This window comes from Corythoichthys intestinalis, chromosome 9 (assembly GCF_030265065.1).
Source record: "Corythoichthys intestinalis isolate RoL2023-P3 chromosome 9, ASM3026506v1, whole genome shotgun sequence".
NCBI classification, from domain to species: domain Eukaryota; kingdom Metazoa; phylum Chordata; class Actinopteri; order Syngnathiformes; family Syngnathidae; genus Corythoichthys; species Corythoichthys intestinalis.
In genome coordinates this window covers 48,279,561-48,298,277 of record NC_080403.1, presented here as the reverse complement: position 1 = coordinate 48,298,277, position 18,717 = coordinate 48,279,561, and the positions used below count along the sequence as shown (strand labels likewise).

The 18,717-nt window shown below is 38.8% G+C and overlaps 1 protein-coding gene across 1 annotated transcript; it reads right to left on the bottom strand.

Moving 5' to 3' along the window:
* Window positions 1–370: 370 nt before the first annotated feature.
* On the bottom strand, window positions 371–14,879 carry phf13 (PHD finger protein 13). Its single transcript, XM_057847115.1, has 5 exons — window positions 14,523–14,879; window positions 10,449–10,553; window positions 8,283–8,459; window positions 5,033–5,447; window positions 371–1,819 (listed from the first exon to the last, which is right to left on the bottom strand). The coding sequence occupies exons 1-5, from the start codon at window positions 14,565–14,567 to the stop codon at window positions 1,575–1,577; spliced, it is 987 nt and encodes a 328-aa protein (XP_057703098.1). The 5' UTR covers window positions 14,568–14,879; the 3' UTR covers window positions 371–1,574.
* Between the last annotated feature and the right edge of the window lie 3,838 nt (window positions 14,880–18,717).

The following is an 18,717-nucleotide window of genomic DNA, read 5'->3' as shown; positions in this document are numbered from 1 at the left end:
AGATTTGATTATTAAGATTATGGTGAACACAACACAATGATAAAATGGTAACTCTTTATTTACAATACTTTACATTAGTTTCATAGAAACAGTTTGCACCAGAGTACACATGACACATTCTCAAAAAAGGGGCGAGGACAACCCAACTCATCGGAATAAACCAGCCGCTACGACACAAATCATTTGTAATAGTACTTACACATATCAGACTTTTTTAAAAGACATAACAGTTCGTGTCATTTAGAAATCGGGCTTATTATGGGCATCGCAGCACCAGAAAACACCAGTTTGCCAACCACAGAGATATTCTCGGGTCAAAGTCTTGTCACTGCGTGTTGTCAAAATTCCGAACATCACAACGGTCTTGGACTTTAAAAAAAAAAAAAAAACGTTCACCACCCTACACCGAAGTATGGCTTTTATCTAACTGACACAAAGAGGTCCATGGCACATATGCTAAAATTGTTCATCCGGATGACCAGGGAAAACTTCCCCTCGAAAAGCATTCTCCAATAAACCTGCTGAAGGGTGGAATTGAATACTGCTGCAAAAACTTAAGAAGTGATACTATTTAATTTGCAGATGACCATCTAAGATTTTTTTCATGACACATACATTCTCCTCATTCACTCTGCACATGCGTCTACAACTCCAAAACCCCAGAGAGAATCCTAACACTATTCCAGTTAACTAATCATCAGATTTCCCGCTGAAGCTTTGAACGGAAAGGGCCTTCAGTCCCTTCCATAAATATATTCGTTTTCAGAAAACCTACAAATAAAACTGCTAGTTTAGGTAAAATACACCAACAACAACAACAATCCTTGACTGGAGGAACTAATACATGAAGAGTTGGAGGATAAGAAGCCAACGATCTCCCTTGCCGCTGATAGCCGCAGAGATTGGAAGACCGCTTAGGTGAGTAAAACGACAATTCCGGACTTCTATTTGTCCACAATGGACTTAAATAACAAAAACGGACAGATGAAGCAGATGCAGTCTAAATCTTTGTTCTATTGGATTATCAGCTTAAAACTATAGCACCATCTGAAGCAATTACGGCAAGGCTTTACTTGTTTTCTCCTTCGAAACGGCCTCTTACTGTATATATCATACTAACGAGACTGTTCAGGAGGGAGGAAAAACAAGTCCAGTTTTATCTGAACATACCTGTTTGCCAAAAGGGTCAAAAGGTTTGTTTTAAAGTGAGAAAGAGTGCAAACAAGTCATTCTGATACATCCCGGCGTTCATCAGAGAGGTTGGCAGTTTGTGGAGGGGCTTGACATGGCAGCTTCCGAGTCCCAACTGCAGTCCTAGGCTGCTATTCTATAATCATCTGCAAACAGTTTGGGATATTTGAATTTCTTCAAGAAGAAATTTAAAACTCGAAGCAAATATCCCCAACCTTTAGTGAGTAGTGTATCATTCAGTGATTGCCTTACGCTGAGAGCCTGACTGTAGGGAAGCACAAGTACACATCTGGAGAGCAGAGATATCCCCGAGAGAGCTATAGGGGCTTGCTATAGGTCCTCTGGAAAATCTTCAGAGGGGGGTCAGAAGTGGCTTTCGGAGGTCATTCGAGCAGGTGTTTACGCGGACCTATGCGGGGGCGATGGGAGCGGCGGGCATCCGCTCCGGCGGTGCCGTTCGCGTCGTTTTCTCTGCAACTCTGGCACACGTACGTTTCGGGCACGTGGCTCTTGCGGATTTTGGCGCACGACAGGTGGATCCAGGTGTGACATTTGTTGCACTCGATCATGGCGCGGCCGGCGAACGGCTTCATGCAGAAACACGTCACCAGGTCCCACGAGTCGTCGTCTGGAGGACAGGGAAGAGAAAAAAAATATGGTCCTTTGCAACAGTTTTGTTCAAATTAATAGTAATCCCACAACAGTAGCAAGGCAAATGACCGTTTTTGTGAGAATTTTAACTACCGTAATTCTCGGACAATAGGCCGTTACTTTTTGCCACTCATTTTGAATCATGTGGCTTATAGTCCAGTCTGGCTTATTTGTTGATTTATTTGGGTTAATAGTAAAGATACACGATAATATCGGTCACCGAGAATTATCGGCCGATAATGGCAATTATGACGTCACACAGATAATCCAGATAATTAAAAAATTCAACCGATAATGCAATCCGATATATACTTGATTTAGCCTCCAAATGTGCGCAACCGAAGAATTCAGCACGCCGCCTCCTCAACTTTTCCTCTCTCTGAAGCCCCTGAGGGAGGAGGGGCTGAGGAGGCGGAGTTACACGACAAGAAGCAGTTGTATATTATGGCGGCTGTTACTAAAAAAAACTAGCTCTCGCCATCTGCGAAACATGCACCGCAGAAGTTCCACGAGGCGGAAAGAAAGCGTCCTCATTCAACACCACTAACCCAGCAGCCATTTAAAACTGCATCACAAAGATTTTTGGAACGAGTACGAGGCTGCTGCTAGCGGGAATGCTAAAGCTACTGTAAACACAAACTAAGCTAAACTACGGGGCTTGTGACGATACAAAGTTGGGTTGTTTGGGAATGCAGCCCTAGGCGGGTGGTAAACTCGCATCTAAGGCTAAAAACCGACGCGACTCCAGACTGATAGTCAACAAGTAGCTGTCTTCCGACGGAGCCCGCCGCTCTGGCTGACCCAGTTCGCCGACGGTTCTCGAGCGTTCCCCCACGGCAAGCAAGACGCGAGGCGTGCGCCTCCGTCCGGAGCAGAGCCAGGCCCCAAATACGCTGCGGCGAACCGGCCGGATTATCCGGTACGAACGTAGCTGCCGCCGCCGCCGGGACAGGACACGATTATTTTTAATCGAAATGACCCGAGAGCCAAAGCCCCGGATAAAAAAAAATAATGCTGTTAATACGACCACCATTCTTCATGGAAAAACATGCCAATCACATTTTCACCACGGACATTTGGACAAGTGATGTCCAGTAAGCAAGCTTATCATGACAGCACAGTGATTAGATTATAATTTAAACAAAAGTCAGTAATGCATTCAGTATGTAAAAGGACGAGCGGTCAGATGACTTTGTAACGCTGCCTTTATTTTCGGCTTAACAAAACTCAGGCACAAAACAACAAGCACGGGGATGCGAGCTCCAACTCCGTCCAAATAGTACTGCCTTGTATCAGTTTAGCTGCTGTAAAGCAAGTGTCATGAGTGCCGCAAATGTAAACAAAGCGCTGCAGAATGGGTACATGACATCTCGCTCTTTTGAGTTAATCATTTTTACAGTGAGCAACAAACATAACATTAGCAATCACTTTTCAAATGATTTAACATTTTTGTCTGCTCAATTTCCGCCACAGTGGATAATCAAAACTTATTGGCACTTATTAACACTTATCAATATAAACATTCCTGTTGTAATGAAATAACAATAACATTCTGTAGCCACAAATATTCAAAATCTTTCCTTCTTTCAATTTTTTTTTTTTTAGGATTAAGTATAATAATTTATTGCTTAAAATAAGATTTAAGATTATTTTCAGCTAGCTATTTTTCTTCCAAGAAATCTGAGAGAAATACACTTGAAGCGCTGGCAGATAATTTCACTTATTTCCAATAGATTGACACTTAAAACTGACTAGTTTTAAGGAGGTGTGTTTTTGCAGTTTAGTAATGTTAAATATGTTAGGAATAGCTTACTTTTAAAGGCATTTTTGTGCGATTTAGGTATTTACTCTATAAGTAATTGTTGCCAAAAGTTTACCATTACACAATGTCAGACAATCTGTCATTAGATGTTGGAATTGACTACTTGTTCATATTTTATGTTGGAAAAAAAAGAGCAATAAATTATATTTTTGTGCACAGTAATATTTTCGCTTGTGTATACTTTAAAATTTTACATAAATCTTACAATATAATTATCGGCTTGACATTATCGGTTATCGGTTGGAATGAGGAGGAAATTATCGGTTATCGGTATCGGTTGAAAAATGTATTATCGTGCATCACTAGTTAATAGGTAACATTTTATTTGACAGCGGCGCCATAAGACTGTCATAGTTATGACTAGGAGTCATCTTCAGCTTTCGGGCAGAGGGCAACAGATTTTGATTTAATATATCCTGGTATTTCAAAGCATTCATGATGCCATGCACCCTAACAAGGTTCCCTGGGCCTTTGGAAGCGAAACAGCCCCACAGCATCACTGACCCACCCCCATACTTCACAGTGGGTAAGATGGGTCGTCACTGGGTCTTTCAGCAAGACAATGACCCTAAACATATGGCCAAATCTACACAGAAATGGTTCACCAGACACAAAATCAAGCTCCTCCTATGGCCATCTCAGTCCCCAGACCTCAACCCCATTGAAAACCTGTGGGGTGAGCTGAAGAGGAGAGTACAGAGGAAAGGACCCAGGTCTCTGGATGATTTAGACCACAGGTGTCAAACAGATTCCAGAAAGGGCCAAGTGGGTGCAGGTTTGCTTTCCAACCAATGAAGAGGACACCTTTTCACCAATAAGATCTTTTACATGTGTAATCAGTTAAACTTTGTCAGGTGCTGCTTGTTTCAGCAGAAAGTTCAATGGTTAAACTCTCTGCGCGTTAGCAGTTGTAACAAAATCCAGCACCCACTTGGCCCTTTCTGGAATCTGTTTGACACATGTGATTTAGAGAGATTCTGCAAAGACGACTGGCTGAAGATCCCTGTGTCTGTCTTTTCCCATCTTGTGAAACATTAAAGGAGAAGATTAGGTGCTGTTTTGTTGGCAAAAGGGGGTTGTACAAAGTATTAACACCAGGGGTGCTAATAATTGTGACACACATTATTTGATGTCAAATAAATATGTCTTTATGTGGGATTTTTTCCCCACTAAATAAATGCACTTGTATTGAAGGTTGGATTTTTCTCTTTTTTATCCATTAAGGTCCCATATTATTTAGAAGGGAAAAAAATATTAGAAGCTAAAAAACACATAATTATTATAAATCTAATAATTATGGAGGGCACTGTAAACACATATTGAAATGACAGTTATTCCACTTTACTGCACTGCACCCATAGTTCCTACCTGAGTCCACCATGATATCTTCATCCTCTCCTGACCCGTCTTCATCTCGAAAAACCACTTGCTTGCCCTGACGGAACACCGTTCTGCTTCCGGAAACGCCCTCCACTTTCTGTACCTTGACCACTCCTTCCTCCAAGTCTCGTCCATCCCATTGGCAGCGCTCTTCCTGGGGCTCCTCTTTGAATTTGGACGGGCTGGTGACGCGCTGAGGATGGAGCGGAATGCTGACGTCGTCTTCCGGCTCCTCTTTTATAGGAAAGTTGCAGAAGGAAAACGGAGACTGCGTGGTCGGATCGGGCGAGTTAGATTGCCCGTGTTCCTCGCCGGCCTGAAGCTCCCTCTCCTTTCTCCTCTTTTTCTTCTTCAGCTTCTCAGCTTTCCTGCGATCCTCTGGATGCAGGCTGGTGAACGTGTGCTGCGCCAAGACAGAATATTTTTAAGTCAAATTTAGAGGGTATTTATCATTTAGTCTAGAATTGGAGTGGGGAGGACCAACAACCAAAAGCATGAAAACTTTCATAACACCATGATAACTAGGGTTGATCCGATGTTTTTTTTGCTCCCGATCCGATCCCGATCGTTTTAGTTTGAGTATCTGCCGATCCCGATATTTCCCGATCCGATTGCTTTTTTTTCCCCCCTCCCAATTCAATTCCAATCATTCCCGATAATTTTTCCCGATCATATACGTTTATTATGACAATAAATCCACAAGATGGCATTTATATTAATAACATTCTTTCTGTGAGAGGGATCCACAGATAGAAAGACTTGTAATTCTTAAAGGATAAATGTGACCTTGTATATTGTGACTAAATATTGCCATCTAGTGTATTTGTTGAGCTTTCAGTAAATGATACTGTAGCCATTTAACTTCTGCCCAAATGCATGATGGGAAGTGCAACCATGACTGTGCGTAGTGGTACCAATAGATATATCTTCTCTGTGTTGGGAAATAAAATAGGGTGTTAAGAAAAAGATCAACTACTACCTTTCTTCCCCACATTGCTTCCCGCGATATTTCAAATTATTGAGAGGGATTGTAAGGCTTTAGCCAATAAAAAAAAAAAAAATCTCTCTACACACTTAACGTTGGCTTTTAACTCTATGTATACGTAAAACGGTGCCATTATATATTGAACGCGACATTGCGTGAGTGGGTAGTGCAGCGCATGCATTAATTGCGTTAAATATTTAAAAGTTATTACTGCAGTTAACACGATAAAATTCATAGCCCTAGTTTAAGCCAAAACTAAAGACTATATATATTAAAAAGAGGCATGTCCGATATTTTTTTGCCGATTCCAATACTTTGAAAACGACGTGATCGGATCCGGACATCTCTAATGATAACGATATATTGCGTTTTAAAAAAATAAATAAAACTAGTGCTGCAACAATTAATCGATTAACTCAAGTAATTCGATTAGAAAATACCTTCTGATCAAATTTTGCTGCTTCGAGTATTCGTTTGATTAGAGTAGCGTTGTAATGGTTTGTTTTGAAAGTGTTTGCATTCAGTTGTATTGATTTGGGTGGATATAGTGCTCTTTTGTGGCAACAGTGAATATGACATAACTCATTTAACATGGCTGAATCCAGCTGCTCCCTGTTAAGACCAAAATAAGTTTTTCATTGAGCTAATATGTTTATTTTTGCATTCGTAACTTAGTTTATTGCTATATTTAGCCGTTTTCTGTGGGAATATCTGAACGACTTGTTAAGACCATTGTTTTTAAAAAAAAAAAAAAAAAACGTGAGCATTTTATCGCATTTAAGCTAGCGGACATCTGCTATGCAAGTTAGCCAGTTGTTCTCTTGTTGTACTTAGATCCTCATTTTAAAAAATTTTTTATGCCATTTGAGGATAAGCTCAGTTATTTTTATTTATTTTTAAACGAAGGTGCAATTCTGCATCGTTTGGATTTCGGGAATTTTATTTTGTATTCGGATTTAATGCTCTTTTGAAAGTGCAATCTTGAAATGCTCCTTACTCCATAATTAGAATTAACTAGATGATATACGTATTAATCACCAACTAAAATATTCGATAGCTGCGTCTCTAAATAAAACCAAAAACTTGTGCGAACTTAAGGTTATAAGCTAGCACAACTCAAATTTTCAAGATTTCGTCAGTAACTTTAACAGCAACTGAAACAGTTACTTTGAGCATTTGTAAATTGGAATTGATAAAATAACTTGTGTGACGTTGAATTAGCAACTTCTGAGTAAGCAAACATTGGATTGTTAAGTAGTTCTTAGTTTAAATTAGGGATGAGAATTTTGACTAATTTCCTTGCCAACTAGTCTCAGAGGTGGGTAGTAACGCGTTACCTGTACTCCGTTGCATTTACTTGAGTAACTTTTCCTCTTTATTTTACATTTACAATGTTTTTTTGCTAGCAATGCTGTTGCCAAGAGTAAAGCTACTAATTTCACCAATGAGACGTCACAACAATAATCACATGACTCAATTCACATATCATTGTACTTCCTTGCAAATACACGCACTGTCAACATTTAGATGATGAGACGCTTGAACATTTTGTCTCAATAAACGTAGGTCTTAGCACTCGGCCAAAAATATGCCTAATTAAAACAAATAACAAAAGGTTACTCGCCACCAGGGGGATCCAAAACCACACAACATGCAAACAACCTGGCGTTTTTAATAGCCAAGATGACCAATATTCATAATGCTGCGTTTAATCGACAAGTAAAATATGAATCTTTTAATTATGATTAGGTGGTTAAACGATTAAACGACTAGTCGCGCAAATCCCTAGTTTAAATGTTAAGCTGTGTGAATTTAGACGAATTATGGCATATTCACTGTTGTCAGTGTAGTGCAGTGTTGTCAGGGCAGTGTATCCACCCAAATCAATAAAAATACATGCAAACACTTTCAAACAAACCATTACAACGCCACTCTAATTAAATGAATCATCAAAGTAGCAAAATTTGATTCGAAGCTATTTTTCTAATCAAGTTAATTGTTGCAGTGCTTAAATCGGATGGGAAAATATTGTTTTTTCAATGGCTACAAAGCAAAAAAATAATAAAACTCGGCAAGGATATTGTCAAAAGAAACCAAAAAATAAAGCATTTTTTGTAATAAATTATTAAATAAATGAATAAATAGCCAAGGTATCGGCATTTCCTCAAAATCAGGTGACTTGGATGCAAAAATATATGAAGGAGACCGCTCTAGAAATGAGCACCCCTGGCTTTGACTATGAGCTTAACTCACATCTTTCTTAATGTGACTGGACGGTGTGGCCCCCAAGTGTGGATGTTTCCTGTTTTCCAGAGGGACGATGAAAGGGTGTTGGGGACAAGACGGCGATGGCCCCGGGGTCCAGCCATCACTATCTACTGTGCTTCCCGTGCTGTTGGGAGGGCTGGAAGTACTTCGCAGAGAAGAGTTCTGTAAAGGATAAAACATTCCCATAATTCTTCCAGTAGTGATAGGCGAAATGAACAGACTCTGAAGTGTGTGTTGGGTAGGGGTGGGAACTTCACGCTACGATACAAGGCTTACGTTAATGATAATCTAACAATATAACGATTATCCCATATATTATTATATATAAATTTTAAAATTCATACAATGCGAGTTCCGGATTTTTTTTTAGATTATGTCTTTATAAGTGGAAATGTATCTATGATTGAAATTTCAGACCTCTACCTATTTTCTGAGTGGGTGAACTTGCAATATCACAAGGGGTGCAAATACTTCTGCTCCTCTCTATATCAGCCAACTACATATTTTCCCATGTAAAATGTACAGCAGGGGTCCCCAAACTTTTTCCTGTGAGGGCCACATAACTTTTTCCTTCTCTGATGAGGGGCCGGGTCAGTTTGTTACAGGAAAATGTGTGACGATTGCGGGAGTGCCTAAATCTAAAAAATTATTGTTTTTCAGAAAGCCACAATCAAATAACCATTTCTGAATTCGTCACGGAACAAAAGTACATAAAATAAAAATAATAATACATTTATTATGAACACTGCAAAAACTCAAAATCCTACCAGTACTTACAGTTTAGACTAACTTAAAACTTAAAAATAGCTTGACACAAATGGAAACTAAATTGAAACACGTGGATAAAAAAAACATGTAGCTTTCAAGTGATGTGTGTTATCAAGCGTAATTACATTTTTAGGTAAGAAATATGTTTTTTTTTGTTTTTTTGTTTTTTGTTTTTTTATATATATATAAGGTCTAGAAGTTTTTTGAGTGAAAGCAGTGAATTTTTTTTCTAGTCACATCTTATATGCAATTGTTGGCTGTTTTCAACAATGTACATTGAAAATAAAGACACTGATTGACTGAAAATGGTTCAATTTTGGATTAAATGTATTTTTTTCTCATGTATATGTATAATTGCTCTTTACCTAAGAAAAAAATGTTTTTCCGATTACTCGATTAATCGATAGAATTTTCAGTCGATTACTAAAATATTCAATAGCTGCAGCCCTAAATAATATAATATAATATAATATAATATAATATAATATAATATAATATAATATAATATATAAGTCAGTCAAAATTATCGCGTTAACGGGTGGTAATTAATTTTTCAAATTAATCACGTTAAAATATTTGACGCATTTAACGCACGTGCCCCGCTCAAACAGATTAAAATGACAGCACAGTGTCATGTCCATTTGTTTTTGTGTTTTTTGGTGTTTTGTCACCCTCTGCTGGCGCTTGGGTGCGACCGATTTTATGGGTTTCAGCACCATGAGCGTTGTGTAATTATTAACATCAACAATGGCGAGCTACTGGTTTATTTTTTGTTTGAAAATTTTACAAATTTTATCAAAACGAAAACATTAAGAGGGGTTTTAATATAAAATTTCTATAACTTGTACTACATGGATGGCTTTAAGAGAATGTTAATGTTAATGCCATTTTGTTATCGTTATAATAAACAAATACAATACTTATGTACAGTATGTTGAATGTATATATCCGTCTTGTGTCTTATCTTTCCATTCCAACAATAATTTACAGAAAAATATGGCATATTTTATAGATGGTTTGAATTGCGATTAATTACGATTAATTAATTTTTAAGCTGTGATTAACTCGATTAAAAAATTTTAATTGTTTGACACCCCAAAATATAATATAATATAATATAATATAATAATAATATAATAATAATATAATAATAATAATAACACTATTAATTAAATAGATAATAACCAAATAACCCTCTCTGGATTCTTCACAGAAAAAAGCCAGGAAATAAATAACACTATTGGGGGGGGGGGATTGTTCAGGGGGCCGTATACCCCTGATGTACAGTGTCCCCTCTTGGAAATGTTTCTTTTTCGAAACATGACTGAAAACATCTTTAAGACAAGAAATTGACAATTAAAGACAGTAGCATTTAAGTCTTACCTCTTGAGGATATGGGATGTAACCAGCATAGGCCAAAACAAACGTACAAAATTGATTAAAATCTTCCACTGTCCTTTTTCTCTTCCTGTAAGGTGGACTGAAGCCCTGGAAAACAGAAACTTGAGTTAGCTCCAGCAGGGGGAAGTAATTCACTTAAAGTGCGGTGGCTGAAATGTGAGTAAGTTTGCTGGCTGGGTTGTTTTGTCTGAATACTAAGGCCCCCTCCTGCATTTTAGACAGATGCCAACAAATTACTTGTTCACACATTTTATTTATGCTTTATTTAACTCCGAGGACACATTTAGAAGGTTTTGGCCATTTCTCGACTTGTCCTTCGACTTCAAAAATGTGATATAAAAGGAAAAGCACTAGGTATGACAATACATTCAATTCTTGTGTTGCTAACATTCTAGCACCACTATAAATGACTGCTATTATAATGTAAAATATACATACATGTATATTTATGGTCTTGTTCTCCGTCTCAACTACTAAAAGTTGTCTTGTCTAAGAGAATTCTACCTTTCTCGGACTCGAGCACAATACAGTATCTTTACACTAGAGTTTATTTGCCAACTATACATCAACTGGACCTCAAACTCTTATTGTAATTTGAATAGTTCTTTGTACTTTTTTTACTCCTTTTTTGATACAATCAAGAACAGTGTTTCTTAACTGGGGTTCGTTGAAGGTTAAGAAACGCAAAGCTCTATTTTGTACGCAGAAATCACTGGCACAGAGATATTGGACTGTGCCAGTGATTTCTGTAAGTCTTTAGCAGACACTCTAGGCTTCTTTTTTTTTTTTTTTTTTTTTTTTTAAACCTCTCTGAGTATTCTGTGCTGAACTCTTGGTGTCATCTTTGGTGGACAGCCACTCCTTGGGAGAGAAGCAACAGTGCCAAACTCTCTCCATTTGTAGACAACTTTCTTTGACTGTCGATTGATGAACATCCAGACTTTCAGAGATGTTATCCTTTCCCAGCTTTATATAAATCAACAATCCTTGATCGCGGGTCTTCAGACAGCTCTTTTGACCAAGCCATGATGCAAATCAGACAATGCTTCTCAACAAGACAATTCTTACCAGGTGTGTGTTTTATAGTGGGCAGGGAAGCTTTATACCACTCCATTAGTGATTGGGCACACACTGGACTTAAATTGTTTGGTAAAAATTGGTTTCAGTTGCTTTGTAAGTCTCCTTATGCAGAGGGTTCACTTAAACCCTTCTGTCATTGCATGCTATCCTCATTAAAATGTGAAAACCTATAAATGTTTTGGTGGTTTTAGTTAAAGCAGACACCGTTTTGTCATCTGTGTGATTTCGACAAAGATCAGATCACATTTGATTGTGATTTTATGCAGAAATGTGAAAAATTCCAAAAGGTTCAGATACTTTTTCATACCACTGTATATGAACATGAAATTAAGACTTTGCCGATAAAATGTTGTCTATATAAGTTGTAAAGCAATAAAACAGACAACGAAAATACATGAAATGAACCCAAAAATATTTTTATCATGGGTCAAAATCATTTTTCGAAGACATCATGGGACTAAAACCTTAAGAGATGGCCATTTGCTTTTCTTAGCCAAAACCACCTGAGGACTCAGATTCTGGCTGGAATATTCAGTCAAAAAGGATGCAGTGTCTACTTCTCCATTAGGTAAGACAGAAAAAACACACATATACAGCTGGGATGCCAGCATATACTCGCATGGGCTAAGCTACTATCCAAGCATATATCTTGTAAGTTAATTTTATTGTTGACACTGCATTTCGGAGTCATCAACATGTTTTGCCCCCCCAGCCCCCCCCCCCCCACCCCTGCAACAAAAGACAAACTCCGCCTATGCCTACAGACAAAAATAAAATTAAATTTCATGGCATCATTTTATGCCATAAAAATGGTATGAGACGCAAGGATGCGATAATAAAATGAGAATGTAGACCAGGGGCTCCCAAACTACGGCCCGCCTCCACATTTTGTCCGGCCCCCTGAACAATACCAGAGAACATTTTGAGTTTTTTTTTCTTTTTCCCCAATAGTGTTATTTATTCCCTGGCTTTTTCCTGTGAAGAACCCAGAGAGGGTTATTATCTATTTAATTAATAGTGTTATTATATTATATTATATTTAGGGCTTTCAAAATTATCGTGTTAACGGGCGGTAATTAATTTTTTAAATTAATCACATTAAAATATTTGATGCAATTAACGCACATGCCCCGCTCATACAGATTAAGATGACAATACAGTGTAATCTCCACTTGTTACTTGTGTTTTTGGGAGTTTTGTCGCCCTCTGCTGGTGCTTGGGTGCGACCCATGAGCATTGTGTAATTATTGACATCAACAATGGCGGGCTACTAATTTATTTTTTTATTGAAAATTTTACAAATTTTATTCAAACGAATACATTAAGAGGGCTTTTAATATAAAATTTCTATAACTTGTACTAACATTTATCTTAAGAGCTACAAGTCTTTCTATCCATGGATCGCTTTAACAGAATGTTAATTATGTTAATGCCATCTTGTTGAATTATTGCTAAAATAAACAAATGCAGTACTTATGTACCATATGTTGAATGTATATATCCGTCTTGTGTCTTATCTTTCCATTACAACAATAATTTACAGAAAAATATGGCATCTTTTATAGATGGTTTGAATTGCGATTAATAACGATTAATTACTTTTCAAGCTGTAATCAACTCGATTACAAATTTTAATCGATTGACAGCCCTAATTATATTATATATATTTATATATATATATATATATATATTTTTTTTTTTTTTTTACTTTTGTTCCGGTAAGAATCCAGAAAGAGTTATTTGATTGTGGCTTTCTGAAAAACAATAAATTTTTACATTTCGGCACTCCTGCAATCGTCACACTTCTTCTGTTACAAATTGACCCCCGGCCCCTCATCAGAGAAGGGAAAAGTTATGTGGCACTGACAGGAAAAAGTTTGGGGACCCCTGATGTAGACATTAAAAACAAAAAAAAAGAAACAGTGTGAAATGAAAATTTAATTCATTTATCAACGTGAAAATCAACAGCAAACGGCAAAATTATTAATAGTACATTTGAAATCTGGAAGAAATCTATACAGGAATTCACTTGTTAGCTTGCTAGGTTTTGAATTGGTAAAAAAAAAAAAAAAAAGGCTTTATTATGGAATTCCGAAGTGTTCGGTACCAGCAATGTTAAGAACCACTGAAGAACTTATTGAGGATGTTTTGTCCTTAAATGGATACACAGTATCGTAAAGAATTATTTTTTTCCCAAGTAACTACCTGTTTTTTCCTATCTACACTTGAACGCAAGTAGAGCAAGCGAATACTTTTGCTACCATTTGTTAGCTCTCCGGTTAAAATGCACGACGGATTGCCATTAGCTCCTTGCGTGTTGCAAGAGTGCGCAACAGTCATCCAAAAACAAACAAGTCGTATGCTGGCTTTAGTTTAAAATACATGCAAGGGCATACCTAAAAATCGGTTGCATATGCCTTTTAAGTCTGTTAACAGCAGACCCACTACCCCACCCCCACCATCCAAAGTAACTGTCACACAACAAATGTCGGCTAGCAATGGACATTCGACAGCCACCGGCAACACAACAAAAAACACATCAGGGAATTTTTTTCCATCTTCTCAGAAGTATCACATTGGCTGTCGAATGCGTAGCGCTCATTTGTTTTCGAGCGGACTTTTCAATAGCCATCGCGCTTAGCTAGCACACGTTAGCATGTTAGCGAAGATGATGATGGAATGTTTTCAAATCGATGAAGCGTTAACATTCTCCTGAGTATTTTCTCGAGTAAATCGTGCAGCTCTTTCTCGCGCGCAAGTAAAGATAAACTAAAAGTGTTGACGCCGACGGACGGTGGCCGAATGCCCGTGACAAAATGTGTCATGTTGATCATCTAACATGATGTCCGAGCTTTCCAGGCTAAGTGCGATGACTTACAATCTGGCGGCCAGCAAGTTGACATTCGCTTGCATCGTCAGCAATCAAGCAAAATTCGACAGCCCAACGCAGACTTGGTGTCAGAAATTGCCGCTTACCTCCGACTGAAAAGCGGGAGACGTCGACGGGTTTCTGTCGCCCATCTTCTCGGAGTGTTGTTAATACTATCTTGACAGGCGACGCTGCTGTGTCGTCGAGGCTCGGTGCCGCTGTAAAATCGCCGAAGCTAACGTAACGTTGCCTGGAAAACTCGAAACCGACAGGCACCCGTGCCAGCTTAAGGTTCGAAATCGTAACCCAAGTGAACGCAACTCTATATAGCCACTGAAGTGTCCCGAAAGGTTTTTTCTCCTTATCAGTTTAGTTGTGCAGGGGGGACGGTTCTGTTCTCCTGGCTGCTGTCACCAGCAGCAGTAGCCCCTGCCCACCGTTCATTCTTCCTTCGGCTTCAAGGAATCCGTGTTGACTGCTAAAGGACTTCACTCGCGAGCGCCCTCCTTGGTTAAAAGGCGCTCCTACATGTAAGATAATATGAAAGAGAGATGGGAAGAAAAGCCTTCTGAAGACAGGGGCGCCGCCAGGGATTTTGGGGCCCCATGAAAAGATATCACTTTGGGCCCCACCACCACCACGACACACACAAACACATTTAGAGTATCAACTACGTAATTTCCTGCATTCTGGTGAATCTTTACACACTAATTTGTGCATTTTCTGCATTAATTTAAGATGAAAATATATTTATGTAATCATACAGCGTATAGAGCAATAATGAATTGACTGATATCATCTATAATATATGTACTGAAGGCAATCTTTTACAATCCAAATATATTTTTATCAGAAATATTCTCAAAGCAAATACAATGATGAATGACTTTGAATAAATGTTTTGTTTTAACTACACTATAGTATACATTAGAGCAGACATGTCCACAAAGTCCAGCCCGGGGGCCAAATGTGGCCCGTGGTCAAATTTTATCCGGCCCCCAGCCTCTGTCATACAGTGCCCTCCATAATTATAGGATTTATAATAATTATGTGCTTTTTAACTTCTAATATTTTTTTTCCTAAATAATATGGGACCTTAATAGAAAAAAACAAAAACAGCCCCACAGCATCACTGACCCACCCCCATACTTCACAGTGGGTATGAGGTGCTTTTCAGCATGCGCATCTTTTGTGGCACGCCAGACCCACTTAGAGTGTTTGTTGCCAAAAAGCTCAATCTTGGTCACATCTGACCAAAGCACACGGTCCCAGTTGAAGCCCCAATACCGCTTGGCAAACTCCAGACTAGTGATGCACGATAATACATTTTTCAACCGATACCGATAACCGATAATTTCCTCCTCATTCCAACCGATAACCGATAATGTCAAGCCGATAATTCTATTAGAAGATTTATGTGAAATTTTAAAGTATACACAAAAGAAAATATTACTGTGCAAAAATATAATTTATTGCTCTTTTTTTCAACATAAAATATGAACAAGTCAATTCAAACATCTAAATAATGACAGATTGTCTGACATTGTGTAATGGTAAACCTTTGGCAACAATTACTTAGAGTAAATACCTAAGTTGCACAAAAATGCCTTTAAAAGTAAGCCATTCCTAACATATATAACATTAATACACTGCAAAACACACCTCCTTAAAACTAGTCAGTTTTAAGTGTAAATCTTTTCGGCAATAAGTGAAATTATCTGCCATCGCTTCAAGTGTATTTCTCTCAGATTTCTTGGAAGAAAAATAGCTAGCTGAAAATAATCTTAACAGCCTTGTTTTAAGCAATACATTATTATACTTAATCCTAAAAAAAAAAAAAAAAAAAAAACTTGGAAGAAGGAAAGATTTTGAATAATATTTGTGGCTACAGAATATTGATTTAAGAATTTGATTATCTACTGTGACTGTAATTGAACAGGGAAATAATTTAAATAATTTGAAAAGTGATTGCTAATGTTATATGCTTTGTTGCACACTGTGAAAATGATTAACTCAAAAGAGCGAGATGTCATGTACCCATTCTGCAGCGCTTTGTTTACATTTGCGGCTTTCACGACATTTGCTTTACAGCAGCTAAACTGCTACACGGCAGTACTATTTGGACGGACTTGGAGCTCGCATCCGTGTGCGTGTTGTTTTGTGCCTGAGTTTTGTTAAGCCGAAAATAAAGGGAGCGTTACAAAGTCATCTGACCGCTCGTCATTTTACATACTGCATGCATTATTGACTGGCTGACTTCGTTTTCTCCATATTTAAATTATCATCTAACCACTGTGCTGTCATGATAAGCTTGCTTACTGGACATCACTTTTTCATGAAGAATGGTGGTCGTATAAACTGCATTATTTTTTTATCCAGGGCTTTGGTTCTCGGGTCATTTAGGTAAAAAAAAAAAAATGTGTCTCGTCTCGGCAGCAGCTACGTTCGTACCGGATAATCCGCCCGCCCCGGCCGGTTCGCCGCGGCGTATTCGGGTCCTGGCTCTGCTCGCACGCCGTGAGGGAACGCTCGAGAAACCGGGGTGTTCGCTGGAGGTCCCGAGGCCGGGGAACCAGGCTCGGCCCGCCCATGGCGAGGTGGCGGTGGCCTGACAGTGCCGGAGCGGCGGGCTCCGTCGGAAGACTGCTACTTGCCAACTATCGGTCTCCAGTCGTGCCGGTGTTTAGCCTTAGATGCAAATTTACCACCCGCCTTGGGCTGCATTCCCAAACAGCCCGACTCTGCAGTTTTAAATGGCTGCTGGGTTAGTGGTTTTGAATGAGGACGCTTTCTTTCTGCCTCGTGGAACTTCTATGGTACATGTTTCGCAGATGGCGAGAGCGTCGTTTTTTTAGTAACAGCCGCCATAATATTCACCTACTTCTTGTCGTGTAACTCCGCCTCCTCAACCCCTCCTCCCTCAGGGGCTTCAGAGAGGGGAGGGGTTGAGGAGGCGGCGTGCTGAATTCTTCGGTTGCGCACATTTGGAGACTAAATCAAGTATATCATTATCGGATTGCATTATCGGTTGAATTTTTCTATTATCTGGAATATCTGTGTGACGTCATAATTGCCATTATCGGCCGATAATTATCGGTGACCGATATTATCGTGTATCTTTACTCCAGACGTTTGCGTTTATGATTGTGAGTGAGGAAAGGTTTTCTCCGTGCATGCCTCCCAAACAGCTTGTTAGCATGTAGACAGCACCTCATACCCACTGTGAAGTGTGGGGGTGGGTCAGTGATGCTGTGGGGCTGTTTTGCTTCCAAAGGCCCTGGGAACCTTGTTAGGGTGCATGGCATCATGAATGCTTTGAAATACCAGGACATTTTAAATCAAAATCTGTTGCCCTCTGCCCAAAAGCTGAAGATGGGTCGTCACTGGGTCTTTCAGCAAGACAATGACCCTAAACATATGGCCAAATCTACACAGAAATGGTTCACCAGACATACAATCAAGCTCTTTCCATGGCCATCTCAGTTCCCAGACCTCAACCCCATTGAAAACCTGTGGGGTGAGCTGAAGAGGAGAGTACAGAGGAGAGGACCCAGGTCTCTGGATGATTTAGAGAGATTCTGCAAAGAGGAATGGCTGAAGATCCCTCTTTCTGTCTTTTCCCATCTTGTGAAACATTATAGGAGAATATAGGTGCTGTTTTGTTGGCAAAGGGGGTTGTACAAAGTATTAACACCAGGGGTGCTAATAATTGTGACACACATTATTTGATGTCAAATAAATATTTTTTTTATGTGGGATTTTTTCCCCACTGAATAAATGAACTTGTAATGAAGGTTGGATTTTTCTCTTTTTTCCATTAAGGTCCCATATTATTTAGAAAAAAAAATATTAGAAGCTAAAAAACACAAAATTATTATAAATCCAATAATTATGGAGGGCACTGTAAAATCAATAACGTCTGGCCCGCACACAGACTTAATAAATTGGTCAGCAGTACTGCTACCAGAATATGAAGTAGCTTACACACTAAATGCTGCTCCTCATTTACCCACTAAAAGGAAGCAGCACTCTAAGCAACATTACCCCGTGTTACCCTTTACTCCCAATTTTCTAAAATGGCAACAATCAACAAAAAAAAGAAAGTTGACTGTGACGGCCGATGCTTCAAGGATAGGTAGAAATTGGATTGGGCTATTTCTTCACTAAAATACGCAACAACTGTGTCTGCGTCATTTGCAAAGAGACAGTCACCGTTTTTAAAGAGTTCCATGTGAGGCAATATTACTAAAGAAGACACGCTGACATGTACGACAAGATTACAGGGAAGATACGCAGCGAGAA

Excerpts from the sequence above, each read along its gene's own strand:
- phf13 (XM_057847115.1), bottom strand. The coding sequence starts at position 14,567 with ATGGGCGACAGAAACCCGTCGACGTCTCCCGCTTTTCAGTCGGAG. Across the intron at positions 8,460-10,448 it reads ACATCCCATATCCTCAAGAG|AACTCTTCTCTGCGAAGTAC; the intron begins GTAAGACTTAAA and ends TATCCTTTACAG. Across the intron at positions 5,448-8,282 it reads CCAGTCACATTAAGAAAGAT|CACACGTTCACCAGCCTGCA; the intron begins GTGAGTTAAGCT and ends GTCTTGGCGCAG.